Source organism: Pleuronectes platessa, chromosome 7 (genome assembly GCF_947347685.1).
Source record: "Pleuronectes platessa chromosome 7, fPlePla1.1, whole genome shotgun sequence".
Taxonomy (NCBI): Eukaryota; Metazoa; Chordata; class Actinopteri; order Pleuronectiformes; family Pleuronectidae; genus Pleuronectes; species Pleuronectes platessa.
In genome coordinates, this window is record NC_070632.1 from 8,784,277 (window position 1) to 8,805,495 (window position 21,219).

The 21,219-nt window shown below is 41.0% G+C and overlaps 1 protein-coding gene across 3 annotated transcripts in view; it reads right to left on the minus strand.

Annotated features, from left to right (window-relative positions):
• trim44 (tripartite motif containing 44) overlaps window positions 1-21,219 on the minus strand; it is a 56,884-nt gene that overhangs the window by 26,273 nt on the left and 9,392 nt on the right. For all 3 annotated transcript variants that reach the window (XM_053426077.1, XM_053426076.1, XM_053426078.1), the window contains exons 4-5: window positions 18,782-19,066; window positions 11,981-12,003 (exon numbers count right to left, since the gene is read on the minus strand). In XM_053426077.1, the coding sequence (XP_053282052.1) occupies window positions 11,981-12,003; window positions 18,782-19,066 (308 nt within the window). The remainder of the gene's footprint in view (window positions 1-11,980; window positions 12,004-18,781; window positions 19,067-21,219) is intronic.

The window sequence follows — 21,219 nt, forward strand, 5'->3', positions numbered from 1 at the left end:
CTAAGTCTCCCATTAAAATCCTGGGGTAGTTAAATCCCGACCATCTCCTCATTCCTCTCTAGCCGATACTATAAATCTACACGGTGACAGGGCTTGTCGTGGAGCATCTGAATTAAACATGCCAACATTCGGGCTCACCTCCCCTTCCCTCACTTTTAGAATAACAGAGCAGGGGGATGGACTGCGAACGGGGGGGAAGAGGGAGTGTCCTGACAACTGCCCAACTGAGTCGTCATACACATGCTGTGACGCTGTTGCTATATCCAGCTGTGGAAGGGAGATGTTCTGAAAGCTGTGTTCGTGCTAGCGCTGTTCCTGGGTTGACAGGTCATACCTACTGCCACAGGTTTGATAAGACTGATTCATTGCCCCTTGGTTCAGCCTGCCACTATCATCCTCCTACATCTCCACTGAGCCAAAATCAGACCTGTGATTCCATCCAAGGGTGACACACCGTGATGCGTGTGTGTGTGTGTGTGTGTATGTGTATGTTGGACATAGTAGAGACGGCTGCTTGTTTGTTTATCTTAATTATCCGAACCGTGCAATTGCATGTTAGTTTGTGTGTGTGGGACTGTCTGTTATGTTTATCAGTGGGTTTAGAATGAATAATGAATGTTTACACACTGTGTGACATTTTTTCAGCATTTTACTTGTGTGTGCTGCGGCATTGCTTGCGTGATATGGGTGCAGGGGCGAATCTGTACAGATCCAATTTGACAATCTGCCTTGTGGATATATCACAGGGAGAGGAGATGTGTGGATGTGGATGTGTGTGTGACTGTGACTGTGTGAGTGTGAGTGTGTGTGTGTGTGTGTGTGTGTGTGTGTGTGTGTGTGTGTGTGTGTGTGTGTGTGTGTGTTAGAGAGAGAGAGAGAGAGAGAGAGAGAGAGAAAGCGACAGAGCGAGCGAGAGAGACAGAGAAAAATAACATGTGAGAGAGAATATGTGCCGATTTTCCAGAGAACCTATTTTCCTGTAAATGATATCATACCAGGACAAGATACATGTAAGCTGAGTGGCTAAGTCCGAAATCACCCACTGGTTCACTAATCCCTACTTCACCATATTATTGAGCTCATTGGCAAAAGATTTGTTGCAGTACCACAACAATGCTGGCCGATGGAAAATCCCACATTAACATTTAAATGTTTGTTTTAAACTTCGTATTTATACTTTAAGGTTAAAAAAACATGTTAAATGATAATCTTTAAATGTAGAAATAAACTTGTCGTATACTACTTTTCATGATGCATTGTGGGAAACGATGAGTGCACTATATGGGGGATAAAAATATCCCAAAACATTGGGCAAGCGCTACAAATGGCAAACTTGCAATATAGTGAACTATATAGTGAACATCAGACCAAGCAACTGGCTGATTGACAGGCGCTAATTTCCTGAGGTGTTGAGTTCAGTTAACAACACTTTTTTTACACTAAATTTAGACGTACCAGAGGCGTAGTTCTAAGGATAGCAATGCTAATCTGTTGCTACCTTCACTTTAGTCCACAAAAGCTGGTATCACACCCGCTATTGGAGAAATTATTGTGCACAGACATTCATGATCTCCAAAGGATAAACTAAAAGGCAGCTTCTATGCTTCTCATTCACTTTAAGTGAGGTGGCATGTTCGTTGGCAAACTGCATTGTTGTTCCTTTGCTTTGCTTGTGTTGTGTACAATAGAAGATGTAAGCAAATATTCAAGCACAAATCAAACCACGCTAATTCAAATACAGGTCCCGTCTGACATCAAACGTCAAGTTGAGCCAGGAAGAGTCGGTCGGCGAACTTGCTTCTTGAGTTTATTATAGCATGGACAGCTAGCATGTCTCTTTTGGATGAAAGCCGTCTCTTTTGTGTGTCCCGAGCAGGAACCTGTGATTGCTGCAGGCAATGCTCGTTACAGAAAGTTAAAGCTATGCGTATTTGTGAGTTTTGTTGAGTCATTTTTGTGATGCCTGGACTTATTGTCAGCAGGCGCTACCAAACAATAGCATTTTTGAGTTTTGACGACAGTTAATTGGATCGCTAGGTTTTGCTCAGAGACATAAAAATCTTTGGTGAAGAATTGTTGAAAAAAGGTTGAAAATAAAATGTCCTACCCATCAGTCTCAACTGGAATTAGCTAGTAATTAGCCAATGTGGACATGCTAACAGGCTGAATTAAAATGGTGGACATGAAAAGCATCAGAATGATAGCTTTGTTTCTCTCCTAAACTTTCCTCTGACTTTTTGTGATCTCAGATCTTTGCAAATGATTGCATAGCTGCAGAAATACACACCAGCACGACACTACACACACTCCCACTTTAAGTATCTGGGCTCAGAGGGGAGGAAGTGAACTGTAATCAACACATTTGGATTCATCTCCCCCCCCCCCCCCCAATTCCTTGCAGTATTTCTCCGAACAGAACACACAAACCACAGAGGGTTTTTTGACAATGTGATTATGAGATTGGACAGCTGGAGAAATATGTGTGGGTAATTTAATGAGCAGGTGCAGAGAAGAAAATAAAAATTAAAAGATACGTTCGGGGAAAAAAGGAATGCGGAACTAGCTGTTCAGTATTCATAGATAATGAAGTAGATAATGACACGTCAACACCGTTTATTTAATTTACTGCCGCAGACAGTGAAGGAACGAAAGATGAGGATTGTTTCTCCGTCTCAGTGACTCAGGATGATGTTGAACACTGAGCTACATGTTAGATAGCATAAGGTTATCATGGAGGGAATATCAGGGAGGAAGCAGATATACAGTGCCTTGCATAAGTATTCACCCCCTTTGGACTTTTCTACATTTTGTCATGGTATAACCACAGATTAAAATTTATTTCATCGTGAGTTTATGTAATGGACCAACACAAAATAGTGCATCATTTGGAAGTGGGGGGAAATATTACATGGATTTCACAATTATTTACAAATAAAAATCTGAAAAGTGTTGAGTGCATATGTATTCACACCCTTTACTGTGAAACCCCTAACAAAGATCTGGTGCGACCAATTGCATTCACAAGTCACATTTGCAAGTCACATAATTAGTAAATAGGGTTCACCTGTCTGCAATTTAATCTCAGTATAAATACACCTGTTCTGTGACGGACTCAGAGTTTGTTGGAGATCATTACTGAACAAACAGCATCATGAAGACCAAGGAGCTCACCAAACAGGTCAGGGATAAAGTTGTGGAGAAATATGAAGCAGGGTTAGGTTATAAAAAAATATCCAGAGCTTTGAACATCTCTCTGAGCACCATAAAATCCATCATAAGAAAATGGAAAGAACATGGCACAACCGCAAACCTACCAAGAGGAGGCCGTCCACCCAAACTGAAGAGTCGGACAAGGAGAAAATTAATCAGAGAAGCAACCAGGAGGCCCATGGTTACTCTGGAGGAGTTGCAGAGATCCACAGCTGAGGTGGGAGAATCTGTCCACAGGACAACTATTAGTCGTCTACTCCACAAATCTGGCCTTTATGGAAGAGTGGCAAGAAAAAAGCCATTGTTGAAAGGGATCCATAAAAAATCCCGTTTGGAGTTTGCCAGAAGCCATGTGGGAGACACAGCAAACATGTGGAAGAAGGTGCTCTGGTCAGATGAGACCAAAATTGAACTTTTTGGCCTCAATGCAAAACGCTATGTGTGGCGAAAACCCAACACTGCCCATCACCCTGAGCACACCATCCCAACAGTGAAACATGTTTGTGGTAGCATCATGCTGTGGGGATGCTTCTCTTCAGCAGGTACAGGGAAACTGGTCAGAATAGAGGGAAAGATGGATGGAGCCAAATACAGGGAAATCCTTGAAGAAAATCTGATGCAGTCTGCAAAAGACTTGAGACTGGGGCGGAGGTTCATCTTCCAGCAGGACAATGACCCTAAACATACAGCTAGAGCTACAAAGGAATGGTTTGGATTAAAGAATGTTAATGTCTTAAAATAGCCCAGTCAAAGCCCAGACCTCAATCCAATAGAGAATCTATGGCAAGACTTGAAGATTGCGGTTCACAGACGGTCTCCATCCAATCTGACTGAGCTTCATCTTTTTTGCCAAGAAGAATGGACAAACCTTTCCATCTCTAGATGTGCAAAGCTGGTAGAGACATACCCCAAAAGACTTGCAGCTGTAATTGCAGCGAAAGGGGGTTCTACCAAGTATTGACACAGGGGGGTGAATACTTATGCACCTAACAGATGTCAACTTTTTTGTTCTCATTATTGTTTGTGTCACAATAAAATTTATTTTGCACCTCCAAAGTACTATGCATGTTTTGTTGATCAAACGTGAAAAAGTTTATTTAAGTCTATTTGAATTCCAGTTAGTAACAGTACATAATGGGAAAAAGTCCAAGGGGGGTGAATACTTATGCAAGGCACTGTAAGAATACAGACCACTGGAAGAGACAAAATGCTCATTCCAGGAAGCTTAGTGAAGTTTCCCATCAGAGACTAACCTATTGTTGCTGTCTAGTGCTCTGGAGCTTTCTGAAATATTATTTGCCACGCTGTCTTTCATGTTTTCACGCTTTTTCCATCTGTATTACCAATTTGCCCAGAGAGCTTCCTGTAGTTTCCACACTTTCAACCTTCCTTTTTTTTTTCCTCTTTTCTCTTCAGCAGTTAACCTACATCGTCCATATTGGAGGGGGATAACATCTCTACAGCCTAGATACATTGTGCCAGCCAGCCTGGTTACATTTTCAAAATACATAAAGAATCCACTACTCAATTCCATTTTGTTCCCGGCATGTCTTTATAATTAGGAAGCTTAAAATGACGATAACACAAAAAAAGTCATTGATTTTGATCTTGCACTTAGTCCCTCTGGATAAGAGCAGCAGCCTGATATGTAGAATATGAATTGCAAAGGTTCTCAACCCATTACTGTAAGGTCTAGTCTTTCTTTATACTTCGAGGCAGAGTTCAACAAATATGAATATTTAAAGACTCCTGTGGTGCTCCTTGTTAAATCTCTCTTTTCCAATGTCAGCGGAGCAAACTCGACAATCGAGTCGTTTCTCGGGGTATAACGTCCCCATGCTGATATGACAAAACAAATAAACCTTCAGCACAAATACATGAAAACACACACAAACGAACACAATGAATTAAATGTGCGTGTGTACAAATACACCTTAGCACAGCAGCATGAAGCCAAGGGAAGGTACAGTATATGGGAGAGAGCTGTATTTTACACACATGAATTAACAATCCATTATGCATGGGCACTATGGGCTCTGAGCAGCAACACAAACATAGTCCTAACCTGATTCTGCCGCCGCACTATAGCCATGAATGCATCAAAGGCACTTAACGCCGGCTCCCTGCATCCTGGGATCACAGACAACACACACAGCACTTGGCACAGCCCTCGAATCCCTCTACACAGCAGATCAATACTGGAAGCACTCTTAAGGCTCTGTTCAAAGCTCTATACAGTCTGTACCTGGCCTGCACAGGCATGTGCTGTAGGAAAGTAACCCCTAAAAATTCCTGAAGCATAACCAATTCAACTCGGCTAAAATTCAAAACCTCAAACACATTAAACTTATAAGCTGGCAAAACGTACTGCAGTCAAATCCAATATCAAAAGATGTAGTTTCTGTTTGAACTCCTCTTCACATGCCTACATTTCTATTTCGCAAATAAATTGCTACCTGTTTGGTACTACTTCTTAACATTTTGTCAGGCGACACAGTCCCGATTCATTCATCGCTTTAATAGGATATTCAAACAAAAAGTAGAGTGAATACCTCTGCTAAGACCAAACAATCCCCTTATATTCTCTCAAGCCACAACTATCATTCAAAACTCATCAGTCTCTTAAATGTGCCTAATATTTCTCAATCAAGATCCATTAATCATTATCCTCGCACAACTGATTTGAACAGATGTCTGCTTCCACCAAGTTTCATGGAAATCCAGACAGTTGTTTTTGAGTAATCTTGCTGAAAATACAAACAACCAAACAACCAACCAACCAACGACCAAATTAACCAAAAACAAACAAATAGACATATTTTCCTTTATGTGCAGGTAATTATACAGCTTCTAATTCCCAGCTCGCTGTATGACCCACCATATTGGAAACAAAGGCTCCCTGGTGCAAAAGTTAAATATATGGGTGGTTCTTAACCAAGCTAGACTCTAAATCATTGACCTTTTTTGGAGGTAAATTACCCCATTTTATTCAGGAAAAGTTTCTGGGGAAACAAATAACTGCCATTCGTCAACACAAAAGACAAACTCAGCTCAAGCGTACACAGTCTTATCCTTTCATATTTCCCCCCTTTAACACCTCTGCACACACACTTCTGTCGCTACTCTTCCACAAACTGTTTGATGTTAGTCATGCTATAGCTGACAGTATCCATAAAACATGCAGGCCCACACACAGGCACAACGCAACGACACAACACACATACCAATGAATGACATCTGAAAAAAACGGGAGAAATGTTGTGCATGTGGCATGAATTATGTAGGCTTATAGTCTCTTATCATCTAAATGCATGTCTCTCTATTTGTCAGTTTGATTTGTGTGTGCTTTGCATTGATGTGGGACCTCAGATCCAGTCCTGTGGAATAGTGACGGCCGAGAGACAGAGAAGACGAGGAGACAGAGGAAGCGAGAGAAGAGAGAAAGAAAGAAAGAGGAGAACATTTCATTTGAGTAGTCCCGTTAATTTCTGAGAACTGTTCATCCAAAAAACTTTACAGACGACACTGCATTTCTTCGGGTCCTCACAACAGGCCCACCAAGTTTGAAGTAAATCGGATGAGTGGTTGTCGAAGTAATTTGAAGAAAGCTAGACTGACAGATAATTTTTGTAAGATTGTACTTGCTCTCATGGCCAGTACTTGCATATTAATGTATATTTATAACCATCTGACAAGCATCTTCTGTACTGCGTTGGCAGAACAGGTCTGTGATCTGTCAGGCCAATAAACTTAATCAAATGTGAATTTGACGTTAAGACGGACAGAGGAAGCTGGTGGTGTATTAATGAAGAGCTTTTAGTACAGTACAGAACAAGCAGCTGGGCCTTACACACAGTAAAACACTTTGAATTATTAAATGGGGGCATGTACACACACACAGACAGACAGGCAAGAGGCTCTGTCGTGGCTCCTTTTGTAGCAGGCGATATACATTTTTAATTAGAGGAAATGTGACTCCCTCTTTCCAGGTCCCCGTCTCTTGGCTCTGTCTGGTGTCGCCTGACCACGCTCCCCTGACACCTCGCTGCTTCGCTCAACTCATCTATTTGACCCAGTGAAGGGCGAGCGGCTCAGACAGACAGATAAGCCCTGTCCCCAAAGCACCCATTTGGCTTTACTGCCGGCTCCCCCCCCCCCCTTTTTCCTTGCTCTGTGTGTTCACGGGAGTGTACACCATGATTGAGGGTGCTCTACAGCCTTCACTCAGTGAGACATGGTGAGTGAATTGCCCCATTGCTCCGTTCTGCCAGTGAGCGTCCAATGGAAGGAGTTTACAAGTATGGAGTTGACTAAATGCAAAATGAAAGACAGAGGGCAGGGGGTGCATAAAGCTCTCACAGAGTTCAAAATAGATTGGTTTAGACAGATCAACACACCTGAACACTAGCTGTCATGAATCCCAAACTTTTCCTGACACTTCTCCGGAGGGGCTGTTGGTGAGAACTCAAATAACCGAGTCAGTTGGTTCAAGAACTTCTCCTGGAAGCTGATAAAATATTAGAAAAGAACAAATATCTCAGAATGAAAAAAAAGAAAATAAATCCACATAAACGTCATCTGAGAAAAATGTCAACTCTGGAAGTCGAGAATCGAGAGCTTTCGGTGAAAAGAGCCGACGATGGTGTTGTGCTGTGAACAAAAACGTGTTTTTCTCGCCTCCTGCTGCTCTTCCTACTTGTCTCCCCTCGCCTGAATGTTCCAAACATTTGCCTGTTGTTGTGAATGCATCTGACTTGGACAATGTCCTGCAGCATTCTTCATAAATGAAAGGAAAAATGTCCGCTATAAATTTTCTGAACATTTTCTAGAGTTCATGTCTCAAAACAGCTTCTGTTGTATTTCTGTGTGTTTAACAGTTGTGAAATAGGAATACAAATTTCCATCAAGGGATCAGATACTGATTTTAAATAACAATTATTCTACCAAAAAAGGAGAGACCATCAAGGTCATTTATAAATGATGCCTGAATGCAAGGCTATGTGAATGAGATTGTAAGACCATGAGTAGGTATGGTGATTCATACTCTTTAATGAAAAAACTGTTTTCATTCAAATGTAATGGGATTGAATTTGTTCTTGATAGAAGAAATGACGAAGCAGATAAGTTATTGAACTGAACAAAGTTTACAGGCTAATTTACGTTTGGAAGAAATTTTGGCTAACTTGCAAAATAAAGTGCACACACTGAGGTAAAAAATAATGCTAATACACCCTGAAAATACCACATAATGGGCTCTATACATGTGTAATTCTTCTGAGGGCATCTTAAAGGTTTGTCATGATTCTCATGTAAATTTCTTTCCATACTGCGAGATAATCTTTCCATCTCTTTGTCAATCTCAAGTCATAAATCTGCATGTTGTTTCTTGGAAGTGATGAAGTCTGCAACAGCTTGGAAAAGTCTGGTATGAAAATTATAAAACTACAAAAAACTCCTCTTTTAGATTAGGGTAGTAAAAAGGTCAGGAGGAGGCGGCCGGGTCGTGTTTTCACAGCATCATTCTCGTCCTAAAAAAGTTTATGAGAAAATTAACATATTGACCGCGAGCTGAATATGACACATTGTCGGCTTGAGAGCTGCATCTTGTCCTCAGACTTTAAGGGGGCATACATTCCATAAACAAAGGCAATCAATTATTACCATGACAGAATAAACAAATAGAAACTAAAACATCCATCAACCCTTATGTCCAGCGGGCTTGCTGTTGTGGATTCCACAGAAATGAATGACGCCTATAGAGGCTAATATAAATAATTATTCAAGAGAAAAAATTTAACAATTTAATAAAACATAATTACTTGTCATAATTAAAACATTAATACTTGTCAACTGAGAATGAATCCTCCAAGGTCCCAACACAGGAGGAAAGTTAAGTCTAGTGGATGGAATTCCTCAGTGTGACTCTTTTCCTCTGACTGACTCTCACTGTCTTTGCAACCATTTCCCTCTCATGCATCATATCTCCAGAGAGAGCATAAAAGTGGGTTTCTGGAATTAAAACATGACTGCAGCCGTAATCACTCTCTCCTCATCCCTCTTTTGTTTGTGTTTATGTGCTCAAACAGTCAGAGATGCTCCTCTGTTATTATCAGTTGCCATGGTTACTATTTATGCACCTTGGCCCTGAGATCACCAAAGACGGCAAAATGTGAAAGCGAAGTAATTGTGTGTCGAGCTTCCAGAAAATAATTAATTAAACTGTTGTTTTTATTATTTCTTTCAACCTTTGAAACCTAAAATAATAAACAATGAGATGCTACCTTAGCTAAACGATTAACAAAAATATTATATGGATGTATACACATGCACCAAGGAATAATAAAGATGCATAAGCTAATGAGGAATACATATATATACACATACACTTGCCTCTGCCCAGGCCCAACAGTCCCCTTAAGAAACCGCATTTAAATTCACCAGATCTGGATTTATCTACTACAATATTCACACTTTCATCAGTCCCCTGAAAATGCCAGTTTTTCTTCATCAAGCTCCATGAATTATTCTCTGAGTAAAGCCCCATCTCACAATGTCAAAGAGAGTGAACATTTAATAGATCCTCTCCTGACCCAAACCGCAAGTTTCGTGGTAATCCATAGTTTTTTCAAATCCTGCTAACTAACAGAAAAACAAACAAACACAGACAAAAACATAATAATGAAGATACAAACATGGAGATGTACTGTAAGCACAAACAAACACACACACAAGCACAAACACACAAACATAAAAGGTGTAAGTTAGGGACGGAGGTTGTTTTGGCAATTGAGGGGGAGGAATACAGATGAAAATTACAAAGCATCACATTGGAGGCAGGAGGGTGCGAGTGTTTGTCTATGGGGAGTCAAATAAGATTCATATTCAAAGGAGAACAAATCTCGTCAGGCTTGGAGTAACTATCTGTTGAGAGGCTTGAGAATTAGCAGGGAATTGTATTGATGAGGAAGTCCGGGAAAGAGGCAGACGGGTGCAGGATACTGGTCCTGTGGGGACGCTCCGTCTATGGCAGCGATATGGGTCTCAGACAGCAGATTAGTGTTTCTGCTCCTTAATCAATTTGCTGTCTGGAACCCATTGCATGTGACCCCTAAACACCCACTCTTCTTCGCTTGATCCGGCAAAGAATCCCTTCTCCTTCCACTATCTTTCTTCCTCCTCCAATTTCACTTAATTTCCCTTCTTTTGTCCTGTTCATCCCTTTGTCTGCTTCACCTTAATCTCCAGCGCTAAGCTAATGCAATAAACAACAACAACAAAGGTATGTTGTGCTTCATGTTAGAGTAACATTTTTTCCTACTTGTCTCGACCTTTACTTGTCCTTGTATCTTTCTTCAAAATGTGTGTCATTTCCCACTGATTCTGCACCCACTGCGTTTTATGGCAGGATGAGGGACTTTGGGAGTGAGAGAGAGATAGAGGGAAAGAGAGAGGGGGGTTGGGAGAGAGAAAGAGAAAGAGAGAGAAAGAGAGAGAGAGAGAGAGAGAGAGTAACCTTAGCCAAGGACAAACTATTAGCTCCATCTCACCATTGGGTGTAAGCTTACTGCCATCTGTTCCAGAGCTTAAAAATCATTAGGCGGGTTGACCAATCAATAATAAACAACATCTTGTGTGCGAGTCCTGGTCATTTGTTTCTTTGCTTAATAAAAGTAAGGCACTCCAGGGAGGAGATAAGGATATATTTCTCACACGCAGGCAGAGCAGAAATATAAATAGTACAAAGTGAAATTGAAAATTCAGGAAAACAAACACGTTGTCCATTGAAGATGTATTTTGCAGAACATGGAAACATTTTTCTATAGAGCCTGAATTTAAAATAAAGTCTCACGGAAAATAAGAATCTTTCCCTCCGAGGACAGATGTGCGGGTATTTGCTGGGTCTGAGGAGTGTGTGTGTGTGTGTGTGTTGTTTGTGTTGTTTGTGCCGTTGAGATGAAAGCCCAGAGAGACAGCTAAGGGGAGAAGCAGAGACAGCAGGTGGTGCTAGGTGCGCTCCTGCTGTAGTTGAAGGAGGCGTAAGGGTGTTTGGTGTCAACAGATCAATAACGTGTGAGAATGGGAAGAGAACTATCCATTGCAGACTGTCTGACACAGACAGAGATAAAGGTGAGAGATGTAGTCTAAGCACGAAAAAAAAAAACAGACACAAACAGACTGTTACAGCAGCTGAAACTAACATGGCTGCATCTGTCCAGTCTGCGTTCTGCCGCTCTCTCACACACGCCGGCGGGGTTGAGGAAAGCAGAGATGTAAATGCTCTGCTGTGTCAGGGGGTGCGACGTGACCCTCACTAATGACGCTACAGCTTGTCTTAACATGCATGCGTATACAGTAAGCACAGCACACGCCCTGTTACCACAGCCCCCTGTTTGGACCGGGCAGATTGTCACCTCCTCTGATTCCAGTGGGCACACACACACAGATGAGAGCAGCTAATTGCCTCGCCGGGGTGCCGACGTGACTCGCATGTGACCTGAATGGTTTGGAGACCTGGGAGTGGCTGCTGTGCGTAGATGACCCAGTGTCTGTATCTGAGTTTGTAAAAATGTCTGAGGGTAAAAGGTGAAAGTATAAAAGGGGGATAAAAAGACTTGAAGAGTGTGTTATTTTGCAAGATGAATACTTGTCAGTCTCAAGATGGGTGATGGCACAAGGACCTGAGCAAGGAGCCTCTGCAGGGTCCTTGTTCGCTGCTAAACTGTGCGGCTGGAGCGAGTAAAATGAAAGTCAATCACACGGGCAGGCTTACCTTGGTCTGGCCACAATGTCGGGCTGAAAACAACAAGAGAGAGAGAGACAGAGGGAGAAAGAGGGAGGGAGAGAGAGAACACAACATATTTAAAATATTTGCACAGGTGTTGTGGAGAACAAACTAAAGGTAAACAACATCATTCACAGCGACTTGCTCCACAGCTGGTGGCTCTAAATCTGACCAATTAATTTTGGGTTTCATCTCACCAGTTGTGCTCATGTATATTCATCAGCTCTTAAAGGAGCAGAGTGGAACAAAGCAGCAAATGAGCTGCAAACATTGTTTATGCGCTGGATTTGTTTATTATTATTGCTTTATTTATGTATGACGTGAGATTTTTCAATGTCAAAATGATGGATGTGATTTGCTGAATGCCGGCGTGCGACTCATCCACAAACACTGAAAGCTTTAAATTCATTCATGAGTGAAATGCTAAATTATTTTATCATATTTGAAATTCTGTCAATTACATAATTTCACAAGGCTTACCCACAACATTTACTCGTGTGGTAAATGGTCTGCGTTTCTCTATACATCTCGTTTCCAATCTGTCGGCCACTCAAAGCACTTTAAAATGTTTGTCACAGTCATACACACATATTCACACACTGAATGCAGTTAAGAGGTTCAGTGTCTTGCTCAAGGACACTTCAACACACACTGATCACTAGACACAGGACTGCTCCAGCGCTCTACTCAGTCCTCTGCATACTATTTTCATGGCTCTGGCATTTGCATGGATCACACTTGAAACTGCTGTTACGTGCTACACAGCCTAACTACTTATTATACCACTCCTGATCTCAGTTGGTGTATTTTCAGTCATGACCTTGAGCACAAAACAGCCTCTTTTGTTACTTTTAAAATTCTGCCTAATTGTACAGTGGCACTAGACCAAAATTACAAGTCCTACGATGGCTGAGCCAGAAAGGAACTTTGATGCAGTGTAACTAACAGTGTCTCGGAGGCAGGGGGGTTCGCAGGGAGTGCGGCAGATGAGGGGGGGGGGAGCTGATGAGTGGAGGCTGTGGAGCTCTGACTGGCTGCCTGACTCACTAACTAAGGCTCTACATTTGATTTGCTTACGATCTGAACAAACCCTAGGGTTGGAAATACTGGAATCAGTTTTCTCGGTTTACTTTGTCAGACGTCAATTTGTGGACATCCGGGATCAACACTGACGTTCAGCAAAGGAGCTCTCGAAGGGTTTCTATAAGGCTGCCTCCACACAAAGCACATTCTATTTCCCTGTAGCTTAGTTGGGTGGTTAACATGTGTTTCATAGTTAGTTAGATAAATGATTTCATGCTAAATACTGAATTTAGCTATCTATCTATCTATCTATCTATCTATCTATCTGTCTGATTCTGTTAATGATTCTGTATGAATATGAGTTGAATTAGTTATATGCTTTCTGTATTTCTATGATATTTCTTATATTACATCACAGTAAATACTATGCTGGTATAATCCCCAAAGTGCTATGTATTCATTTGATGTAATTAAAGCTTTTTGTAGAGCTGCTGCTCATAAAACTGGAAGAACTATGCTGTTGACAGGAAGTTGGCAGCTCCAGAGGTTTGCTCTGATTGTAATTACCAGTTTGCCACAGTGTGGAGAAAAATCATACCTCCAGGGGCAAAAGTACGAGATTCAACATTTCCTATGTTGTTCACATGACCTACAATCGATACCTGCAGCAAAAAAACTGGTCTGAACAACAAAGACTTGTGTGCAAGTCATCAACAGTGGAAACCTGAAGCTGCTCTATTCATAAAACTAAAACATAAACATAAACTCAACAGCTCAAAAGAAAAGTGCCATTGACAGTGAAATTAAAGTCAGCTCAGAAATAGTGATAAGTCAAACCTCATCTGTTTTCAGAATACATTGCATTGCTCTATGGAAAATACCTCTGCCATGGAAAATATTTGATTTGAAATTACCTTAGCTCAAAACAGAAGTGAAAATAGTCAAAAGTCAGTGAGCTTCATTGGTACATGGTGTACTTTTTAAATACATGGGGGTTTGCAGTCGGCTCATGATGAATTATTGATAAATAATATCACTTTCCAATCATCTAAAATTAAACCATTCCCCCCAAATGCATCTATTTTAAATGTGAACAACATGAACTGCATGGAAAAGGTTCTGCGTTGTTTTCAAATCAGCCTCGGAGCTCTTCCCTGTGACCTGGGTCATGAGTCAGGGTCGGGACACAGATTCCCGATGCCTGGCTAATGAGCCATCTTAGCTTTGTTTTCTTGCCAGGAGGCCTTTGTAGCTTCAACATTGTTCAGCCTCCGCCTCCACGTTTCTAAAACAGATTCAGAGAATGAAAGAACCGTTGACAACTTCTTTAGCCGCACACGTGAAAATGCAGTCCAACACAATTGCACAGTAAAGTAGGTGATATAAACAAAAGTAGGCTGGCGCGTGGGCAGGCACATGAGCACAAACGCTGGCGTATTTTCTTTCTTTCTTTCCATCTATCTATTCATCCATACATCCTGCTTATCCTTTGAGGCTCGCGAGGGAGCTGGAGCCAATCCCTGCCGACACTGGGCGAGGGGCGGGGTTCACCCTGGATAGGATGCCAATGTATCACAGCGCCAACATACAGAGACAAACAACCACTCACACTCACATTTACACCCAGAGCCTCCAATTAACTAAACCCCAATCAGGGTCTTTGAACTGTGGGTGAAAAACAGAGTACCTGTTGAAAACACACGCAGACATGGTAAACTCTACATACACTTGGATTCGAACCAAGATTTGAACTTGTATAAGTATTGTATTATCAATGTATAAGTGGATCTAATATACAATTTTTATTAGGGAAATGTCAAGTTCTAATTTACCTACAGTAGCACAGTTATATCTATTAATAATTTCATAAATACAAATTCTGTAATAAAAAAGGTTTCTTCAATTGGTGACATAGTTGAATAAGGTTTTTCCCAAATATTCAACACTTGTGTAATTATAACTTGTGAGATTACATTTTAACAGATCTTATTAATTTGTGTTACTGATTGTTATTTTTTTTCAACAATTTCTGAGGGAATTTTCAGTGCACATTTATGAGCATTTCCATTTTCTCTCTTTCAAATACGTGTGTGTAGTAACTGTGTTCAAGTGACATATCAGGGCTTTTAATTACCGTATATTGATTTGTAAATAGAAAAGTGAGGAGCTGTACAAATTACTGCCCACTGACGCTTTTCAAATGAAAATGTAGAGACAACATTTTGATAATAAATGGACCGAGACAGAGAATTTGTTTATTCTTCCTCTAGCTGCTGCTGATTGGTCAATTTTTATAATGGTTTTTTTCACCCTGCTCCTAACCCTATTCATTATGTGTGTTCCTGTGCCTGTATTAAAATTAAGACTAGTAGATTATTAACAGAACCAGCACTGTTTAGTTTGTTTGACCTTAATCACGAAAACTCACCTAAATTATGTGGTTTACTCCTTGGGAAGGAGTTTAAAGGGTGGATTTTATGCAAGTGAGAAATATTTTACCTCACTGTCGTTTCCACAGTTCTGCTGTTACATGGCTGCAGATTGCTTTCTTGATGTGCTTACAAAGCTGCAATCACTTCTCCGACTTGGCTGTGAAGCTTGAAGCTGCTACTCTTTCTTTTCTGGTATAAAGAAATTTGGAATCAAGGCACTACTTCCAAAATGTGCTGCAGGCTGTAAGGGTAGCTCTCTGGCAATAGGATTAGATTGTAAGGAGAACTAAACAAAAAGCAGAACGGGAAACAAGGTCAATATATCTTAATGTGAATTTTCATTTGAACGGCACTGAAGGTAATGGCTTTGTTTCTAATGTCACATCAGCCTCTCATCGTTTCATTCACGGATTTTAAATCTCTACAGAGAAAATAACTACTTCACACTCCTGCAGCTTTAGCTGGAAGAGGGCTGTAGTGCTGAGACAACATAACTACTGAATAGTGGACGAACACAAAATGAATCTTTTCAAATATGAGCAGTGCTTTACTCTTTTTTATAGACTGAATATTGAATTTAACCACTTCCTTACTATTAACGAGACAAAATATCACCTTGAGGCAATTTTTGTTTATTTTTCAGCAACGAATTCACCGAAATAATTATTGACTGATTCATGAAAAAGGGTAAAAGGTTTCAGACGTAGACAAACGCTTCACATCTCAGACGACCTGCAGTAAAGAGCCAGGTGAAGGACTGGGGTTCAATTTAACCACTTTGAGGCTCTACCACCACGAGGCAGACAGTGACAGAGTGAGTGAACAAGTAGGAGAATGAATGTCTGAGTCAGTTATTCTCCGGATCCAAGAGGTTTCACACATCAAAAACGCTGTGCGACAAAAATTGCAGCAAGTGTTGGTGAGTTGAGGTCGACTTGATGCATCTCCTCCTCTAAACATCTGCTGTGGTAGATCACTTCAGATCTCATCATTTCACAAATCCTTTCACAAGTCCACTTCCAACCAATTCACAACGAGCTACATATACCATAGAATGTATAAAAAAAATTGACCACGTCTCCCTCCCCCCTTTTGTACAAAATGAAGCTAAACTGTTCTTATCGTGTGATAAAAGAAACTAGTTGGACTATAAACAGTGAAGAGATGAAGATCCAGATATCCACTGACTCCACGAAAAGCCACCAACATATCGACTGGTGCCCTAGAGGCTAATTCATCGTCTTACGTTAACCAATAGTCTCTGAGATCGACGTAGCAGTGATCGCGGAGTGGAGCAGTGTTATAGACATCCTGCCAATACACACATTCGACCAATTGTGAGTTAGTCTCAGCTGCCAATCGTGATGCTTCACCAGTTTATATAGCATCAAATGTACCAGAAAATGAACTCCTGAAAAAACTAATACTAAAATATTGAGTATGATATGGAATACCTAAAACGACAGAATTCATGTTTGCAAAAATGTATTTGACGTTTCAGTTTGGTTCATGTCCCATTTGCTAACATGAGGGAGGCACGGTTTTAAACCTGTGGTATAGCCAGCCACCAGGGGGCGATTGATACGCTTTGGCTTCGAGTTTGGGTAGCCATCATTTCGTCCATCTTTATATTCAGTCGATGGTGTATACCGACAAGAACAAAATAACAGTAGCTCATCTGCACCTACACACTCTTCTCCTGCGACCACACATCCCCAAATAACCCTTCCCATCACTATATCCCTTGATATAGTAACACACTTGCATATTTAATCCAGCGATAACGAACAGATAAAAACAAACGGGGTAACCATTGGCATTCAATTAGGGCCCCTAATGAACCCGGCTCACAATGGATTCATTTCTCAGCTCGAAAAAGCAATCAGCACGTCAGCCTCGATCATTACTGCCGCCTCGCTCACGCTGCAAAGCATCGCCAGGGAACGCTCAAGCCTCCTTTTGAGACTGTGGGGACGCATATATGGCAAGTGACACATAGACCAGTGATATATTTTAATTTGGGGTCTATGAGCAGTAAAAGCTTCCTCTTCATCGTTCAAATGAGAGACGAGGGACTGCAGAAGCTGCAGAATCTGAAGTCATGTAAATCTGTTGAGATGACTGTACTTTGACAACAGGCTATAAAAAGAAACGGAAAGGTAGGAGGACAGACACAAGACTCAGTATGAAATGGAAAAAAAGATATATATATATATATTTCACTAAATAACAATAATTCATGACTGGATGAATACAGCCACTCGCTCCTTTCATGTAGAACAAAGCTGTGTACAGTGGCACCTGTTTACCATATTTATTTAGCTATAATGACTCTGCAGCAGGTGCCACAGTCATTAGGAAGATAATTCTGTAAGTGGAAGGCCTGGGAATCATGCCTGGCTGATCCCGGGGTGATCTATGGCTGAGCCAGCATCCACACTGCTAAGGTATCTTTAAGCAAAGAACCAAGCCCTTTGGAGCAAGAACTTGTTTTTTCTAGGCCACCTCACAACTGCATGAAGACAGATTGAGATGCTACTGCAGACTATCCCCTGCAATTAATTATCAATAATAACTGTTTTCAGCATGCACCATAAAGTCAGGTGCACATGATATACAACACAAAATGCTTTATGATGGCTGGACAATTCTTTCTAATTGTTTATTGACAGTAGTGTCTGATTTTAAAAGGCTTCCCTTATTCACAACTTTGGCACCAGACTGCTGTGTTCAAAGTTCACGTTAATTCATTATTGACCCTGCTTCCTAGTGTTGTCAGCTCTTTGCAGGCCTGGTCATTTAGGGTGTGATCTTTGCTCAGAAACGGGCATTTGGACCAAAGGCATTGGTTTTTCATCCATTACCTCCTCTTTTGTTTGTCCGTCAGCAGGATTACTTACAAACTACTGAACCGATTTCCACCATTTTGTGGAGGGGTGGGGCATGACCCAAGAAAGAACCCATTAACTTATGCTGCTGATCCAGATAAACAGGAAGGTCCAGGAAATTTTCTTTTCACCTACTTTGACCTGACTAGATAGGGCCCTAGCTGTGGCTAGATGTGCCTTCAAATCTCAGTGGATCCAGTATAATTTGTGAGAAATTTCAAAAAGCCATCTTTACACTTACAGTAGATTGTTAAAAAGATGAAAATCTAATGATTTCTTCCTCAAAGAAAATCCAGAAAGCCAAACTTGGCACACCTTCAACAACATTGGCATTGTGAAGTTTATAGAATTAGACAAAACTGGCATTCTGTGACATTTTCAACTTTGTGCAGTTGGTCTGATTTAAGAAGCACAATAAGGAGGGAAGAAAGGAAGCTTGTTCTCACCATCACTCTGCGGGGTGGTGCGAGGGCCGCGGCTATCACAGCAGGACTCGCTCCCTCCGCCTCGGCTTGTTCCAGCAGATAGAGCTCGTGGTTGATGCTGGCCATCTCCTCCTGCAGCTGCTCCGTTTCGACGTTGATCTCTGCGATCTTCTCTGCAGCGGACGCCGTCAGGAACGCCTCTTTGAGGTCCACCAGGTGAAGCGTCCTCTTCTCCGCAAGACGCACCAATTTGCGTAGCTCATCGAACTGGGCGTCCACATAATTCTCAAGCTCGTCTATGGACATCTGAAGTATGTAGAGGAGACAGAGAGGGGAGAGCAAAGGACGAAAGGGCTGAATTTATGTAGAGAAAGGGAAAGAGATAGTCCGCTGATATGACAGATATGAAACTTGAAAACAAGCAAGTAGAATTGGCTGTGATGAAAAACAGATGCTTATAAAGAGGCAGACAGCAGCGTCTCTCTTTTACTGACATGTGAACTTTATTTTAAGAAACTCACTGGCCTCTGTGATGCAAAAGCTAATTGATAGCTTGAGGCCTACTGCCTGAATGTACACTCCATGCATCCCATCTGTAGATAGAGACCTCAGAGGCTCCTTCTACCACAGCAAGCCATCTGTTTGGCTTTCAAGGTAACTGAACTGTTCACTGGGATACACGATGAGGTTCTCTTTAGACATGACTCATTAGGCTAACACACGTCAATAAACAGATGCCTCCCTGCAATGCTCCCCACCAAGATGTCTCCACCTCCAACTCACATGCTGTCATGGGGTAAAACGGCACAAACTCCCATGATTTCAGCTCCTGAATGTTATGATCACCTCAATCTATGAACATCAGCTACTCGCACTCTTCCCTTCAGCAGAACTTCTCTCTTTTCCTTTCTATATTTTATCTAATTTCCCCTCAGCCTCTCTGTCTCTCTCGCAAAGCAAGGAATCATCTGTCTTCACTGAGGTTGGCAGAGCCAAGGACCCAAGGGGCCCAAAGTTTTATTGTGTATTTGCCATTTCTGCACAAGCAATCAGATTCTCCAAATTGCCCGTTACACCAAGTCCAAGAAGTAACAGATTTTATTTACTTTGAGCCGAGAAAAACATGCAAATTTAAAAATTCTGAATCAGACAGAGATAGTTAACATCTACTTTGGAAGCGAAGAGTCATTTTCTCTTTTTGCCTCAGCAAAAATCAATCATGAATCCATGTATTACACATGACAAAAAATAGGCCACAACTGGGATGAATTACCATCAAGTTCCATCTCAGTGAAAGAATGAAGCAGCACTTTCCAAACCATATTTCCAAGCCTCTGGAATGAAGTTCTTCTCCTCATATAGAATGATAAAAGGAAGTGCTCAAATATAATAAAGCCATACTGAATTATGACACAGGCTGATTAGAACTTCTGTAAGACTAATTTTAAATTCAGCAGGAAGTACTTACAAAACAGATTTAAATATGAGAAGACATTTACTACTTCATTTTGTGCTGTAACTAGAAATGAATGCTTAAGCTGCTGCTCATGTTTTGATTTATCTGGCATCGAGTTGTCATGAGGTGTCATGAATGCAAGGAAAAATCAACAGTCAATATAATAAATCTAAATAATCCTCTCAAATTATAATTTCCAAAAGCTTTGATCTACTTTGGGTGTACATCTATTATCACTTTGCCAAATTCACTATTTTATTGTAAGAACTAATGATAGACATATACACATATCGACACATCCTTCAGAGGCTACGTCGATAAACTGAATGCGTCACAGCAGCACAACTTGAAGAGATGTTTAAGTAGCATTGTGATTGGTCAATGGTTAGCACATGTTGTGTGGGGCCAATCATTTACATCAAACAACATATCATTTGTAGCATACAACACAATATGTGTCTGCTTGGTAATAACAAAAAAATTGTGTAGGCTAAAACCCATTTGTGTGAAGAGTTTGTCCCATTTCGAAAGGTTCCTTCAAACGCGTCCTTGATTTGATCTCTGTGCATTGAAGGATCCAAAGGGCGGGGCCGGTGTACCAGGTAGTGAACCTAACAAGCTTGTAATGCAGGTGGCTTAGCTGCAATATGTGTAGCCACTTAAAGTATCTGAAGATATGCTATGGTAAAAGTGGGACAGGCTGGAAACGCAAATAACAAAAATCCTCCGAAGACCAGACCTCCTCATTTCAGCTCAGAGTCCGTGACTACTAAGTGCTTGTGCTCATGTATTGGCTGAGTAAAGTTAAATATATATGAAGTATGTGAATGTCTCCACTATCAATGTATTTATGACATCATTTTACATAACTTAAAGAAGATTTTGAGCTTCATAATCAAAGCAGTTAGCATAAATCCCAGAGAGCAATGCAAACTGAGAAAAAACATGAATAGAGACGAGAGAATCACAACGTATAACTTATCAATTTAAGCATCTTATATAT